This window comes from Mytilus trossulus, chromosome 9, assembly GCF_036588685.1.
Source record: "Mytilus trossulus isolate FHL-02 chromosome 9, PNRI_Mtr1.1.1.hap1, whole genome shotgun sequence".
NCBI classification, from domain to species: Eukaryota; Metazoa; Mollusca; class Bivalvia; order Mytilida; family Mytilidae; genus Mytilus; species Mytilus trossulus.
In genome coordinates, this window is record NC_086381.1 from 8,211,720 (window position 1) to 8,228,711 (window position 16,992).

Sequence of the window (16,992 nt, forward strand, 5' to 3'; positions counted from 1 at the left end):
CCGAGATCTTTATAAAAAATCCACAGCCTTTAATACATAGATTTTTGTTATAAAATTTGAAACATAGATTACTCACTTGCTTTTCTATGATGTGCTAGTGTTTATTTTTTACAAAGAGTTCTAACCAACATGTTAATTCCAAAATACCTCGTGCTGAGTCGCTAAAGTCGAGCGCACCCTGAAAGGTGTAATTGATTTGGTCCATATTTTTATTTGTTTTAACCAATAACTACATAAATAAACTTATTTTAAGGAAATCAATGCTAGCACAGCATGCAATAATCCTATATCTGTCAGTCATCAAATTGCCGAATATGGTAGTACAAGAATAAAGGCTGTAGATTTTCTATAAAATTTCCATACGTTTAGTATTGAATCAACAGAAGGGTACATAATCCTTAATAACTATTATTTGCTGATTGTTATAAATAAAAAGCAAACTATAGAATGACTTGTAGAAACGACAATAAATATAAAGCTGTAATTCGTCGACGAGTACATGTGTGTACATCTTGATTGCTACGATTTTGGAAACCACGATGGTGCCCGTAAAACTTTCAAAACACTGCTTACTTCAACAATGAATTTCAAAAATTAGCTTGCTTTGTTTGGCTTCCATTTTCTTCCTCTCTTCTTCCAAATCTTCACATCCTTAGAAGGACAACCACACCGGTATGGCATGAAGAACTAAACCCACCACCATGAATGTAGCAATATATGTACACTATATATTGAATAATACTATCCTCCACCAATTTATACAGTATCACTTTTGTAGTTGCACGCATAACTTGTTGTATGTATTTTTAGTTGCATTTTTTATTGCATTTAGTTGCATCGAGTTTATTAAACAAATATTTGATCATATTTATCTCTAACCCACTAAAAACAGCTACATATTGCTGTTTGTGCTTTTACTTTAGTCTGGTATAATTGGCACTTATTCATATAATCATGGTACTTGATACGTTTTATTTAACACATGTTGTTGTAATAAATAAAAATTGACAACGTATTCGTCATCTTTTTACAACGATCAACAGTAAGTTACTAGCTATTGTGAGGTCCAATTTGATCATACAGCTCCTTAAATACACAAGAGTTCATACATCTCTGGGGTACGGGGTAAATAAATTTTAAACCTACCAAAACACGTATTGGTCAGACAGGTACATGTGTTAACTAGTGTGTAATTGTCGTAACTATTACAGGTTAATGATTTTATAAGAAATGAATGTGTGTGAGAAGTTTTTATCTAAATCTATTATAAGAATACCTATTTTTAAAAGTAAACTCATGATCGAAGTTTACATGGATGTACTTTATTATCAACCCGAATAAATGTAAGTTATTTGCTCTTATTTATTGGTGGTAATTTTGCAACTTGTGCTGATCCTATTCTTGTATTTGATGATCTTCCTGTTAGTGGAACGGATTCTCTGTCTGAATTTGGTATAGTTATTTCTCCAGATCTGTTCGTTTTTGGAACAGAATTTGATGGAAGTCCGAGGGAAGCAACAATTACGTCAATCTTTTCTTCCATTCGTTTATTCTGTATCTGCATTTCTTCTGTTGTTTTTGTAAGGCTTTGTACTTTGTCGTTTGTTTTCGAAAGTTCGTCATGCAATTGTGTGTTTTCTATCACAAAATTCTTACTTTTTAACTCTGATAGTTTTTCTTCGGCAATAGTTAGCTTATTTTTTGTTTCATCTAGTTCTTGACGTATAACTCTTGAACTGTGTTCGTCCATCCTTTGTACATTATCTAAACTAATGTTTAACTCCCTAATCTTACTCCTTAAAACTGTTACTTCGCGCTCAAGCCTACTGTTTGCATCTTGTAATTCTTTAATGCTTTTATTCGATACCTGTAAATCTGACACCAGTTTTTCGTTGTTTGGTTCTTCTTCTTCCTCGTCGTCACTAAGCTACAAAATAGATTATTGAAGAAGTATCATTATTTAGAAGTAATGAATTACACATATATAAAGTTGGTATTTATTGAATGTTCAACCCAGGACACACCAAATGGATAGGACACATTCTTAACTCCTTTAAAGTATCCATTTACTTTCAACTCCTTTTTATCAATTAATCGATCAATCAAACGAGCATAAACACACATTGATCTTGGCTTAAAGCATATTTGGTATTTGGTTGTATGACCACAAAATGTGTAGCAAAACAAAAGCAAGGAGACAAATCTTGAATTGTAATCTTTTAAATATTATGACTAAATCCAAATTATAACCTTGTCTGTATCTGTGTTGCGCAATTAAAGTATATATTCAAAACAGAACCGTAACTTATATTAAATTCAAATCTATCAATTTGAATTTAGGATGTTACAAAATTATTTGTTCTTTGATTGATTTTTATTTGTATTGGTAGGTGTTTAATATGCTGTTGCTTAAAACAAGAAGGTCATATTCCCTTAAATTGAGTTTCCATAAAATTGGTTCTTTATCGAATAAATGTTCAATAGGAATATTATTTCTCTATACATCATTTCCGTACATTATTAAGGCTTTCCACTTTTCTGTGGAAACACCTATTGTATTTGTTCTGATTATTTTTTCACTACTTTTTCTTTCACCTAATTTTGTTCTTGTGATACATATTTGATTCGCAATATGTCACTTAGATATTTCTTTTATATCTTATTTAGATATTGAGTTATCTCCCCAAACACTGTTTTCCTTGTGACTACATCTTCTCCATAACCTCAAAAGAAAGCGACACATTTATTTTTTAATTTTTTATTCGTTATATTCTTCGCATGATTTGTCCTTTTTTTACCGAATCAATATGTACACTCCATATGAGAGTTATTTCCCCTTATGGATGTGATATAATTAATATGCATTTTAACTGGAAAATCATAAGTGATAGAGACTTAGAGTCTTTTGATTTGAGGTCCTTGGTCCAAAAGAATTAAAATAAGGTCCAGGTCAAAGGTTTAGGTCATATTTTAAATTTTGACTTTGGCTTATTTTCACTTATTTCAAAAAACTGTATAAGATATCTGAATTGTAAGTTGCGTCTTGTCACATGAATTTTGGTTGAAAGTGTACGTTGACCGTAAAAGGAAGTTTTCTCTTTTTTTATATTTAAAATAACATGTATGGTGGTATAACTCATTTACCAAGTATACTAGACCTAGGGTAATTTGAATTAAGTTCCTTCAAATATGACCTTGAAATTGAGCTCAAGTTCAAAGTTAAATCTGATTTTCAAGATTTTGACCTTTGCTTTAACATCATATTTAAACACGATAAAGCCATGGGACTTTTTTCATTAGGTTGAAATTTACATGACCTTGATCATCCAAATGGAAATTACTTTTTGTAAACCGGAAGTAGCTTTGTTTTGTACTTTTTTTATGTTAAAGTATATTAAAAATATATTTTTTGAATCAGTGTCAAGTAAACTATCAAATAAAACTGGAAGTGACATATTTCAAACCGGAAGTAACAATGCATCTCCCTTATTTAGATTTAAAAATATGTATAGAAACAATACATTTTGGAATCAGTGAACAATAAGCTATCATTTGACGTTGGATATGATATCTCAAACTGAATTTCCATAGTTATATGTCATAATTGATCTTTATGGGTGGAAATACCTTTAATTGTTCTCTTAAAAATTGGGTTTTAATTATTTTTAATTTTAGTTTCTTGTGTATGATTTGAAGTTAAGTATGGCATTCATCATCACTGAACTAGTATATATCATTTATGTATAAAATAAAATGCAAATTTCACTTTCGAATATCTTTTGTTTGAATGTTCATTTCTCAGCATACACTTTCCGAGTTTTTGCCGTTGAGTAATGTGCAGACTTTATTCAGGTTCGATGAATAAAAGCAACGGTTGTATATCGCTTTTCGAACTTCATAAATCGATTGAGAAAAAAACTAATCCGGATTTCAAACTAAAACTGAGGGGAACACATCAAACATTAGAGAACTAAGGCGCAACAGAAACACAAATTTAAAGTAACACACAGAAACGGACTATATAAAAAGAAATAACCAATTCACTAACTATCCAACTGACTCCGTTTTCAGAAAACGACATCTATAACAAACATAAACTTTTAGCTTCCGCTTTACAAGCAGAACCAAATACAATGAAAGTCCCAACTATGTATTGGCTTCCAAAGCTCCACAAAACATCTTACAAATATAGATTTATTTCGTCTTCAAGCCATTGTTCCACAACTAAATTGTCTATTCTTCTTACCAGTACACTTGGTACAATTACAAACCTGATAATAAATTGATAATAAATTGTTCAAATAAGGCTTTCGAAAATAGTGGAATTAATTACTTTTGGAGTGTCAAGAACTCGTTGGAAGTACTTGATAAATTGCATGCTTATATTGGTGATTTTGAATCTGTTCAAAGTTTTGATTTTCTACCCTGTTTACCACATTGCCTCACATTCTCATTAAGAAAAAAATCACCCACATAATTAAATGGACATTTAAAAAGTCAGAATGTAAATATATATGTTCAAACTCTTTTAGATCATTTTTTAGTAGCAATAAACAAAAAAACTATGACAATTGGACAAGCTTTGATACTATATATGCCCGTGAAATTTTACTAGATAACATTTTTGTTCGCTTTGGAGATTCCGTATATCGTCAGGTTATCGGAATTCCAATAGGAACTAACTGTGCACCACTTATTGCGGACCTGTTTTTGTATTGCTATGAGTTACAATTTATGACAAAAATCAGCAAAGACCCATCGAAACAACATCTGTTAAACAAATTTAATAATACCTTTAGATTTTTGGATGATATTTTGGCTCTCAATAATGACGACTTCAGTATGTATACTAAAGAAATTTATCCTGTTGAACTTACTTTGAATAAAGCTAATATTAACAACGACCACTGCCTTTTCCTCGATCTTGATATCTATATCTATAAAGGAAAGCTTAATACTTAAATTTATGATAAAAGAGACGATTTTTCATTTCCTATCGTCAATTATCCATTTTTAGATGGTGACGTTCCCTTGTCACCATCTTACGGTGTTTATATATCTCAACTTGTACGATTCGCTCGTGTTTGTAACAATGTTTTAGATTTTAACCAGAGAAATTTATGTATTACTGAAAAATTATTACACCAGGGTTTTCGATATTACAAACTAGTCAAAACATTTACAAAATGTTATCATCGGTTGTATAAGGACATCATTCGTAAATATAGCTCAACATGCAAACCTCTTATACGTTTAGGTATTTCACATCCAATTTTTTATGGAAATATTCTTTATAAAGCACAAAGGTGTCAGTATTCACCGCAGAAACTAACAAAACCTTTCAATAGGCTTATAAAGAAGGGATATAGTTACGATACTGTTGTCAGGTCATTAATGCTTGCATATTTTGGCGTTAATATTGATTCACTTATTGGGTCTTTGCATCGGAACTAAACACATTTATTCAAAAAACAGTTGTTGGCATGACACGGGTTATGTTCTTCTCATATATGTTATGCTGGTATGATACTAAACCCCTAACGGGAAGGATTGTGCCTGATATTCATATGATGAAATCATAATCTTTTAATCAGTTTAATTGAAGTCTGGAGCTGACATGTCAGTTAACTGCTAGTAGTCTGTTGTTATTTATGTATAATTGTCATTTTGTTTATTTTCTTTGGTTACATCTTCTGACATCAGACTCGGACTTCTCTTGAATTGATTTTTTAATGTGCGTATTGTTATGTGTTTACTTTTCTACATTGACTAGAGGTATAGGGGGAGGGTTCAGGTATCATAAACATGTTTAACCCCGTCGCATTTTTGCGCCTGTCCCAAGTCAAGAGCCTCTGGTCTTTGTTAGTCTTGTATTATTTTAATTTTAGTTTATTGTGTACAATTTGGAAATTAGTATGGCGTTCATTATCACTGAACTAGTATATATTTGTTTAGGGGCCAGCTGAAGGACACCTCCGGGTGCGGGAATTTCTCGTTACATTGAAGACCTGTTGGTGACCTTCTGCTGCTGTTTTTTTATATGGTCGGGTTGTTGTTTCTTTGATACATTCCCCATTTCCATTCTCATTTTATATCATAACAATGGCCTTTTTCCTGACTTGGTACAGGACATTTTAAGAAATAAATGATGAATTGAACCTGGCTTTGTGGGTAGACAAACCTCCCGCTTTTATGTCAATGTTTATACAATTAAAATGACATTACATAACAGGACTACAATACAAATAAAATGGATAACAGTTAGGACAGATAAACACGCAAATAAAAGCTACCGAAAAGTACCAGGCCTATAATTTAATACGCCAAACGCTATTTTCGTCCACACTAGACAAATTAGTGACTCTCAGATAAAAAAAAAAATAGTTGAAAAAGAAAATGAAAATAGACGAAATTAACATAGATCAAACACAATGTGACTATCTGTTTCTATTGGAATTGGATGATAATCTTTTTAGTGAGCTTAACTACCGACGACATTTAATGACATTGCTTGTTTTGTTGTTTTGACATGACGTTTGTTTTATTTCGCATTTTCTTGACTGGCAAATTATATATCTGTTCATTATTTTTGTCGTTTGGTTGATGTCTCCTTGGCATATCCCTAACATAATCTATTCTTCATACTTTTACATCTCAAATTTAGATCAAACAATTTTCAGTTTACAGACATGCCAGCTCCAGACCTCAATGAAACTGAATGAAAGATTATGTCTTCATTGTATGAATATTAGGCATAGTTCCTCCCGTTAGGGGTTTAGTATCGTACTATCATAAAATATATGAGATGAACATAACCTGTGTCATGCCAACAACTGATTTTTTTTAAATAAATGAGTTTAGTTCCGATGAAAAGACCCTTTACGTGAATCAATATTAAATCCCAAATATGCAATCTTTAATGACCTGACAGCAGTATCGTAACTATATCCCTTCTTAATAAGTCTGTTTAGTATGTGCATTTAGCCTCTATTTATGTTGATATTTGCATTTAAACTCTATTTATGTTTATATTTGCATTTAACCTCTATTTATGTTGGTATTTGCATGTAACCTCTAATTATGTTGGTATTTGCATTTAACCTCTATTTATGTTGGTATTGGCATTTAACCTCTGTTTTTGTTGATATTTGCATTTAACCTCTGTTTTTTGTTGATATTTGCATTTAACCTCTATTTATGTTGATATTTTGATTTAACCTCTATTTATGTTGGTATTTGGAGTTAACCTCTATTTATGTTGATATTTGCACTTAATATAAAAAAGAAGATGTGGTATGATTGCCAATGAGACAACTATCCACAAAAGGCCAAAATGACACAGACATTAACAATTTTAGGTCACCATACGGCCTTCAACAATGAGCAAAGCCCATACCACATAGCATATTCAGCTATAAAAGGCCCCGATAAACAAACGACAACCACTGAATTTACAGGCTCCTGACTTGGGACAGGCACATACATAAATAATATGGCGGGGTAAAACATTTTAGCGGGATCCAAACCCTCCCCTAACCTGGGACAGTGGCATAACAGTACAACATAAGAACGAACTATAAAACCTCTTTTTACGTTAATATTACAATTAACCTTTTTCTGCTTATATATTTATAAGGATTGGCGTCATAATATGGCACAGAAAAATATTAATTGAGGCTGTTACGTGCGGAATATAATTTCAGGATAACAGTTAAAAATAATTTTAAGTGTCATCGCTTTCTGCATCAGGAGGGAAACTATAACTCTTAATGGTTATTCAGTTTAATTTGATTTTTTTTCATCATTTTTCAAGAATATTTTACTAATAACTTATAATCTGTTACGTTCTCTTAAAGAAAGTGCACAACACTGAATGGCACCAGTTTCTCGGTGTTTGCAGGAAAGATTATTGCTTCCAACCGACGAGTCCTGTGTAGACGAAATCTGCGTCTATTGTGTCAAGTCATAGGCAATGAATCGTTAATGTGTTTTTACAACTAATTTGTCGCTCTCACTGATGTCACTGCTATGAAATGCTTAGTACCCGAGAGTATCTGGTTCAGTAGTCATTACTTGTATTTTATCATGAATTATAATTGAAAGATTAACTGTTTGTTTTATTAAGTTTTCTACTCCATGAATACAGAGCCTCATTCATATGTGTCGTAACTATTTAGAACTGTAGGTTTACAATGCTCTAAAACTTGGTATAGAATTTGGTCCTTCAAATCATTTGATTAGAACGCCCATGATAAGCCTTTAGGAGACACGCGAGGCAGGCGTACAAAACTATAAGCCTAGTAACGAAGAAGAGTTTTTTTTAAATCGTCAACCAAAGACATAATGAACTATCCATTTTAAAATATTTCTGTCTGGCTAATCGAAGATAAGTCAGAAAATTGTTACCGTTAATGTTAAATAATACGAAGTGCCATTAATATCACTAGAGTTAAACATATTATCGTAATTGCAGTTACGGTGATCCAAACATGGCGGAGCCCATAACAGGTCAAATCGTTGTTTTCCCATTTCTCCGTGTACACGCGTTGTTTTAAAGAATAACTCAGCTGCTAGGTTGACAAAACACGGTTAGATATTAATTGGTTTAGTCATTGACAGTTGTTTTAAAAGTTGTTAATCAATTTAGGTAATTCATCTTCCGGTGTGTCCATTTTTAGTTTGACTCTTAATCAACGTTATAATCCAACAACTTTTCATACGTCTATATTTTCGCGGACCATCGTACTTAGCGTATGGAAGCTTCGGACTTTATCGTTTACCATCGCACTTTAGAGTCCTGCATATATGACACACTGTTGGCAATTTTGGTTCAAATCCGTTCTAAGATAATATCCGGTGCGAAACTTATATTCAGTCAATAATGCGTACCGTTTCATGTAATTTGTTTCTACCGGTACTGAACATCAAAATGATGTCGTCATACATTCCTTTTGATAAAACTAGCTTTAACTTTACATACCTCAGCATCGCCTGTAAAAGATATGTATATATAAGGTATTATAATGTTCATAAACTCTCATTTCATATCACATTAGAAAGAATGATAAGATTCAATTGGGTAGGTGCCTTAAAAATTGTGTAAAGTTAAACAATCAAATAAAGAAATAGTTTTGCAAGAGGAGAAAGACCTTATGGAAATATCCTTTATAAAGCACAAAAATGTCAGTATTTACCTCAGAAGCTAACAAAACCTTTAAATAGACTTATTAAGAAGGATATAGTTACGATACTGTTGTCAGGTCATTAAAGATTGCTTATTTTGGCGTTAATATTAATTCATTGATAGGGTCTGTACATCGGAACTAAACACTTTTTTTTAATCAGTTGTTGGCATGATACTGGTTATGTTCTTCTCATATATGTGATGATGGTATGATACTAAACCCCTAACGGAAGGAATTCTGCCTGATATTCATATGATGAAGACATGATCTTTCAATCAGTTCATTAAAGTCTGAAGCTGGCATGTCAGTTAGAAAATGTAATTGCTAGTGGTTGGGTGCAGGAATTTCTCCCTGCATTGAAGACCTGTTGGTGACCTTTTGCTGTTTACTGTTCTTTGGTCGAGTTGTTATCTTATTGACACATCCCCATTTCCATTCTCAATTTTATTAGATTGTTTCTACTCTAACATATTTTCAGTTTTTTTAAGTATCCACATAGCACCTTAGAAGGCAGTATCCCGAGAATTATGAAAATTATCTTTGATTGCTCATTACATTGATGCTGATAATCATAAAAAAATGGTTTCGTGGAGCACTTGAAGACCCAGCAATATAAATTTTTAATGCAACTTTTGTAAATTAACTATCTAATAAAGTGACGTCCAGTTCTGTGTTTGAAATTTGAAATAAAACATAAAACATACCTAAGCTTATTCAGATTTATTTTTTTGGTAAGTCTCATGAGGTTTTATGTTGAGTTTCCTATTGAATTGTCGTTGCCTTATCCGTTAAATAGGAATTATTGAAATGTTATTTCACGCAAAAGTGATGTTAGTAGTAGCTTTATTTGCGAGGATAGAATCATTTTTGTCATGTTGGTAGGATAAGTGTCTTGCAACATCCGGGTTTGTAAATAAATGTAGCATTGGCGTTTATATACTAATTGCGTTTTATTAGTTCTTATTTGTATCAACGAACTCCCAGCCATTCACATTCGGAAATTGTATATGGGTCTTCTTTTATGTGGTTCAACTATTGCCTACACAGCTACTTTTGCATAGGTACTATTTATGTACTGAAAATCTGTAGTACTTGAAATTTACTTTTAATATTAAGTACTATTTCTCTACTCTAGAATTATTGTAATATGTGGGTACTTGTTTTTTCAAGTACTTGATATAAACTTAAAATATTGGTATCAAAATAATACCAAAATTGATCACAGTATTCATAGTTTGAACATTGTAGTTTTAAGAGATTTGAAATAGACAAACTTTCAAAGTGCTGAAAATGTAACTGTGCAACCAAAATTCTGTAGTACTTAAATTTTAAGTACAAATCAAGTACTGTAAAATACAGGTACCTAAATATTACAATTCTTCAGTAACAAAATAGTACTGAATATTAAAAGTAGATTTCAAGTACCACATATTTTTGGTACAGAGATAGTATCTAAGAAAAAGTAGCTGTGTAGCATAATTCTACTGAATCCATCTATATTTTGAAGTTTTATTTCTAGTTGATGGAAAGAGAATCACGATATCTGGGGCTCTCGGATAACACATGGCTTTGATAGTTACGATATTTTACAACCAACGAAGTAGATATTCTTTAAAATAAAAATGTATCTTTTAATTGCCTAAAATGTTTTGGAGTTAACATGAAAAAAAACCCATTGCTTTGCAATCTGTAATTAAGCTAAAGAGCTTACTTAAACGCTGATTTAAAAATTAAATTTGGATTATAAAGCCATTAGAGCAGTCATGCATTTTAGTTATCAACGTAGCAAAACAACTGTGTTAGCTTGAAACTTGCTTCCGCTTGAAAAAAGATCAAGTGTTAATTCATCAAAATAGATTCCTTTTTTGTTTTAGAATTTCCGACAGCAGTTCAATTCATTGCATCAGCATGGTCAAGCTTACCAAGATTGGGTCATATTAGAATTATGACCAAATTATTCTTTGGAATATAATCCAGTGTGCAAATAATTCTACTGCCATCAAGTATTGCACTGCCAATTTTTGATGATTGTTTAAAGAATTTAAGTTATCCAAAAATTTCAATTATAACTAATTTTTTTCTTTTTGTCGAAAAAAAATATTGAAAAAAAATAAAAGAATTTAAAGTTAAGGACAAAATTGAAAAAAAAAAAACCAATTTTCACATAAAATTCAAAAGAACACAAAATTTTCTGAATTTCCCCAAAATTTAGATACATAGTATTTGACCATGTGCTGTAGCATTGACATTGAAAAAATGTTACACTGGAAATTCTTCATTACCATTTTTCAATTTACACTCTGGTTTAAAAATTAGTAATAATAGAATTGTTGATAAGAAAAAAATTTGTTATATTGGTGTTATGAGGAGTATACAAAATTATACTCCGTGGTTAAAAATTCACACACCCATTCGGCTGCCCCTCAAGATGTATGAATTTTCAACAACGGTGTCAAAGTCTGTACACCTCTGATTAAACCAAGATAAATTATAATTTCCTCGTCATTTTTGTACAGTAATTTAGCTGCATCAGCATTGCCACTTTTAACATATTTGTGAAAAATGCTGAACTTAGAAGGGGAAAAAAATTAGTGGTAAGCTCATCAATGAAATTCTAAATAATGAACATGTTCCATATCTACCTTGGATCAGTTTTGCGCATTCGTCATGTCGACATTCCTTTAAGATCTTTATGAACTTCTTTAAACGATATTTACTTCCTACTGTTTCAAGAAGCTTTTGTGCACGCCCTTGTGTGTTATATGACATTATTTGAAATTTTTCATCTTCAGTTATCAGATTCCTTTCTACCATTTTCTTTGCCATCTCTGGTATTCCAGTAATCTTTTTTGCAAAGAGGTCCTTGTTCTTAATTAAATTTTCCTGATATTTTGCCATTGCTTCACTTAAACGAAACTGTTTCTTAATATCACTGAAAATCTAAAAAAAAATGAAGTTATTATAAATATGAAATGTCCTGGAATATCGTGTTGAAGATTCATTCAATGTTGAAAAATGAAATAACACTAGATATTTACATTAAATGCCATTAGATACCATAGTTCAACTAATGAGATTGCATATGATCTTTTACCGCATGAATTTACAAAAGATTTGAATCGCGGACAATTTCGAACTTTATTCAAAAGATTGATGAGAACATCAAGTGGTTTTTTTCTTACCTTCGGTAACCACACGTTGAAATCACAATATTTTAAAAACAAATTTAGGAATTTTATTTTTATAATGTATGCAATTTAGTCTTAAATAACCATTCACAGAGAACAAACACCAGAAGCTTGCTACATTTGTATACATGCAATTTAACGATTGTAATTGCTGCTCCTTATCTTCAAAAAGAGACCCAAAAGGCACACAATGAACATCGTTTGGGTCCTTAGTGATCTCTAATTTGGTACTTTATTTGGCCTTTATACCTTTTTAATTCGAGTGTCACTGATGAGTCTTTTGCAGACGAAACTCGCGTCTGGTGCTTGTTTCTATGAAAGTCAAGGGTTGATATTCACACATATTTTGAAAGTTAATTCGTACAAACTACAATATCAAAAAATGAATTTAAGTAAAACAAAATAAAAACGACATTATTTGGGATAGAACATTAAATTTTTTTTACTTTTTTAAGCAGCTTTAAACTATTTCAGTGTTCCTCTTATGTTTATTCTATTGTCTGAAAAGTCGGATTTACTGATTTGTCATAGTCTATGATTATATTATCATATCAGTCGCATGATAATTCGACTATGATAAAATGCGGTTCCTTCAATCAACATGTGTAATGAATATCAACTATTTACACTGATATTTTGCTAACTTATGCTTGTTGCCTATAATTCTGAAATTTAACAGTGTTTTGGGATTGCTTGCTTACATTTAACCTTTGATGCATGTGTCCCTTTTAAAATGTCTCCCAACTACTCCCTCGTATGTGTACTTAGGTGAAGGGAGATTATTTTTCGTTGTGTAATCTGTATATAATCTTTAGCTCCTGTGTAGGAGATAAGTGATTCCTCGCTTAAATTATAGTTCATGTATTATGATCCATCGAACACACTGTTAAAACTAATCCATCACCAGCTATATAATACTATGTATTTTTAACTAAAAACACATTTTCAGGTGCACTCTGTCTCTCATCGGAAGATTGACAATTCAACTTTATTATTCCCGTTGCATGGTCTGTCAAAGCAGCAGCAGTTATCAATTATACTTTATCATATTGTGTTACTCTTATAGAGTTAAATAATGCTTAGACGTTCAAGTAGGAATGTTGAGAATGTTGAGAATGGTGCCGTAAGTATATACGAGTATACTGCCCCTGTGCCAGAAACCCTGTTTTGCGACCTTACAAGACTATAAGTACGGACATTTCTACCGAAAATACAGTTGCTTTTGTTTCACAGAGATTGAAGATGGTGCCTATGGCTATTGGAAAATACAAGGCACTGCAATAAGATCTACAACACAATTATGTAATGTAAAGACATTTCCAATTCCATTTCAATGAAGTTAAAACCTTAAACAGACTTATAGTTTGTTATACCATACGCGAATGTCGTCTACATAGACTCACTATCAACTGAATAGTATTGCGGGCTTGTTTTTCCGAGACTTCACAGGAGTTTAAAAAGCTATACTTGAAGTAAGTAAACAAAGTTATAAACTATCTTATAAACAATTGTATTTTAAATTATCTAGCCTTTGTTAAAGCTTTGAAAAGATATTTTGCTCAATAATATTTTCCAATAGTGTGCTTGTAGTTATTATTTTCGAAGAATGTTGGTAAGCATTATTTTTTTCTCTATCCGATTGATTTTTTTTCAATAGTTAAAATTGAGAATGGAAATGGTAAGATTTTAGCAAGGTCATAGTTCAGACAACGATATCAAGGACGTTTTTTTTTCTTTATCATAGTTAAAAGTGAAAACAACGCGTTATTTATTTCACTCGTCAGAAAATTTGAAAGCCGAGATACATAGAAAACAGTTGAAGAGCTATGTAACCAAAAAGTACCTGAAATATAAAACAATTATCTAAGATCAAAGACGTTGATAATAGATAATAGAATTAAAAATATTTATGAACTAACAATTTTCAATTCTCAGTGTGTGATAGTCCTACAGCAGAGGAATAACCCAGTGCTGTAAAAAAAAATTGCCCGGGGAGGGGGGAGGGCTCATTGATGAGTTAGTTTGAGGTATCACCCTACCTACCAAAAGACACAAATGGCAAAGTAGTATACCATACGAAAATAACGAACAGAACATTAACAAGGAAATCTTTTTAATTCTGACAAATATTATTTTCTGGTAAAAAAAAAATCAATATTTCTAACTGATTTAATTTCTGAATTACAATAGTTAGTGTTACGTTCCTAAGACTCAATTAATTGAGATGATTTCTCTGCACCTAACTTATCTATAAAAAAAAGGTTCAGAATATTCCGACGTTAGTGTTTTGATATTTGCCAGAACCATGTAAGGCGGAAATTCGTAATCTCTCTTTCTGACATAAATTTTCAGTGATATGGTCATTTTTGAATTAACTGTTAAATTTATTGAAAAACTAAGGCTTTTCAACCTCAGGAAAAGATTACGTAGATTACGTAGATTTTGCAAAACTTTTAGGAATTTTGAGTCTCAATGCTCTTCACTTTTGTACTTTATTTGGCCTTTGTAGTTGTATTGGATTCGAGCGTCACTGATGGATCTTTGTAAAGGAAGCGCGTATCTTGCGTAAATACAAAATTTAATCCCGGTATCTATAATGAGTTTATCATTAAATGTTGATAACTAGCATACGTCACCGTACTATAAAATTATTTTCAAGTTCCATGCATTTTAATCGATCTTCACAATTTTAGCTATTGAAAAAATAATCAATCGGATAGAGAAAAAAATAATGCCTACCAACATTCTTCGAAAAAAATAACTACAAGCACACTATTGGAAAATATTATTAAGCAAAATATCTTTTCAAAGCTTAACAAAGCTAGATAATTTAAAATAAAATTGTTTATATACTAGTATATAATTTTGTTTACTGTTGACGACGCGTGAAACAGGGGGGATTTCTCAATTTTCGCAAACTCAATCGTTAATATAACGTCGTTGCGTGGGTCAATCTCACTAAGCGTCTTTCATCTTGCCTGTTTTTGTTTCGCGGACGTGACAAGACGCTTAATTTATCATACCTACTTTAGGCTGGAATTCTAACTCATGCATGACAGTATAATTGTTTGTTTAGAATCAATACGAACCAATACTGTATAACGTCTTTGTTAACCATGTTTTGATGCTAATTGATTTTTTTATAGATTAAAAATAGTTGAAAATGTACACGCTTTCAGGTGGCCAACACAAGCTCTTTAAATCATCGATTCTGAAAGTAAAAAGGTTGAATAAAAGGTGGAGAAATATTTATAATCTATAAATATCTTACTTTACAGATACGTGACATACTGAACACTTTTATTAAAATACCTCTGCAATGCACAACTCCTACTTTTGCACAGTATGAAATCAATTCGAAATGCCTGTATCAAGTCAGGAATATGACAGTTGATTTCCATTCGTTGATGTGTTTGAGCTTTCGATTATGAAAATTAAATTATGGACATTCCGTTTTGAATTTTCCTTGGAGTTTGTTATTTTTGTTATTTTACTATAATTATAAACTGATAGTTATTGTCGGCAAATGTATTTCATACATATTATAATCATGGATTAAATTATTTTTAGACAAACATAACTTATGCTTTTGATATTATACATGAGCTGACACATTTACTGATTACTCTGAATAATATCAAATAAGTGTATGAAATCTTCACTACATTGCCTTATCTGAGTTTTGAAAATCGCTTTAGTTGAGTATTTAAAAAATGATTGAACCTATTAATTTTTGTTATTTTTATTGTTTACAGTATATAACTTCTATATGTCGCTAACGGTTCGGTTTGTGAGTAAAAACAGAAAAATGAGATGAGCTATCACGTGTTAAAATGAGGGACTGACAAATATAAGAGGTTTCTAAAATTATTTTCGTCGTGATGTAAACATCAGAGGATTGTAGTTCTAATCATCATAGGCGCTGGTCGCCCTCTTGATCCGTCAATTGAAATAAGAGACGATAAACGAGAAGAGAAAGATATTCATGTTGTCATTTAAAATCAGACCTTAAGCTTATAGGACAGGTATTCGTTTCACAAAAGTAATAACTAAATTGATCACAAGTATTTGAATTATATCATTGACGACTTGAATTACATCCAATTTTAGTCTAAAATTTTGTGTAAAGCAAAGGTCACCATACAACAGTATATGATTCTTATTACCTGATTAATAATCTTAAATTTCTGTTTGTTTTTATTCTACTTTTTCTCCAAGATTCTCTAAATATAGTTACCTACCCTTAAACTGTCGTGTTCATCTGTTAACGTAAATCCTTATTTCGCACTGACACTGAAATTCATTTAGATAATGTCGGCAGACGTCTCCTGAAAACGAAAGTGAAAAAAAATATTTACTTAAAAGACAGGTTGCAGACAAAAAAATGTGAATGTATGTATAGAACTGATCTAATTGATTTACATGTCGATTATTTAATAAAATTGGCTGATAATCTTAAAATACCTGACCATAAATGTTTGTATTGGTTGCTTCAATACGAATGCCACCTTATTATAATCAGGAAGTTGAATGGTCATATGACTTTTTAATTATCATAAATCAATGATCATATAGTAGAATATTGATTGATTGATTGTTGTTTGCTTTACGCCGCATTA

The 16,992-nt window shown here is 31.4% G+C and overlaps 1 protein-coding gene across 1 annotated transcript; it reads right to left on the reverse strand.

The window, feature by feature from the left end:
• Positions 1-1,066: 1,066 nt before the first annotated feature.
• Positions 1,067-16,705, reverse strand: LOC134683548 (uncharacterized). Its single transcript, XM_063542858.1, has 4 exons — positions 16,615-16,705; positions 11,828-12,125; positions 8,981-8,991; positions 1,067-1,927 (listed from the first exon to the last, which is right to left on the reverse strand). The coding sequence occupies exons 2-4, from the start codon at positions 12,081-12,083 to the stop codon at positions 1,349-1,351; spliced, it is 846 nt and encodes a 281-aa protein (XP_063398928.1). The 5' UTR covers positions 12,084-12,125; positions 16,615-16,705; the 3' UTR covers positions 1,067-1,348.
• Positions 16,706-16,992: the final 287 nt, after the last annotated feature.

Coding starts and splice junctions, on each gene's coding strand:
- LOC134683548 (XM_063542858.1), bottom strand. CDS start 12,083: ATGGCAAAATATCAGGAAAATTTAATTAAGAACAAGGACCTCTTTGCA.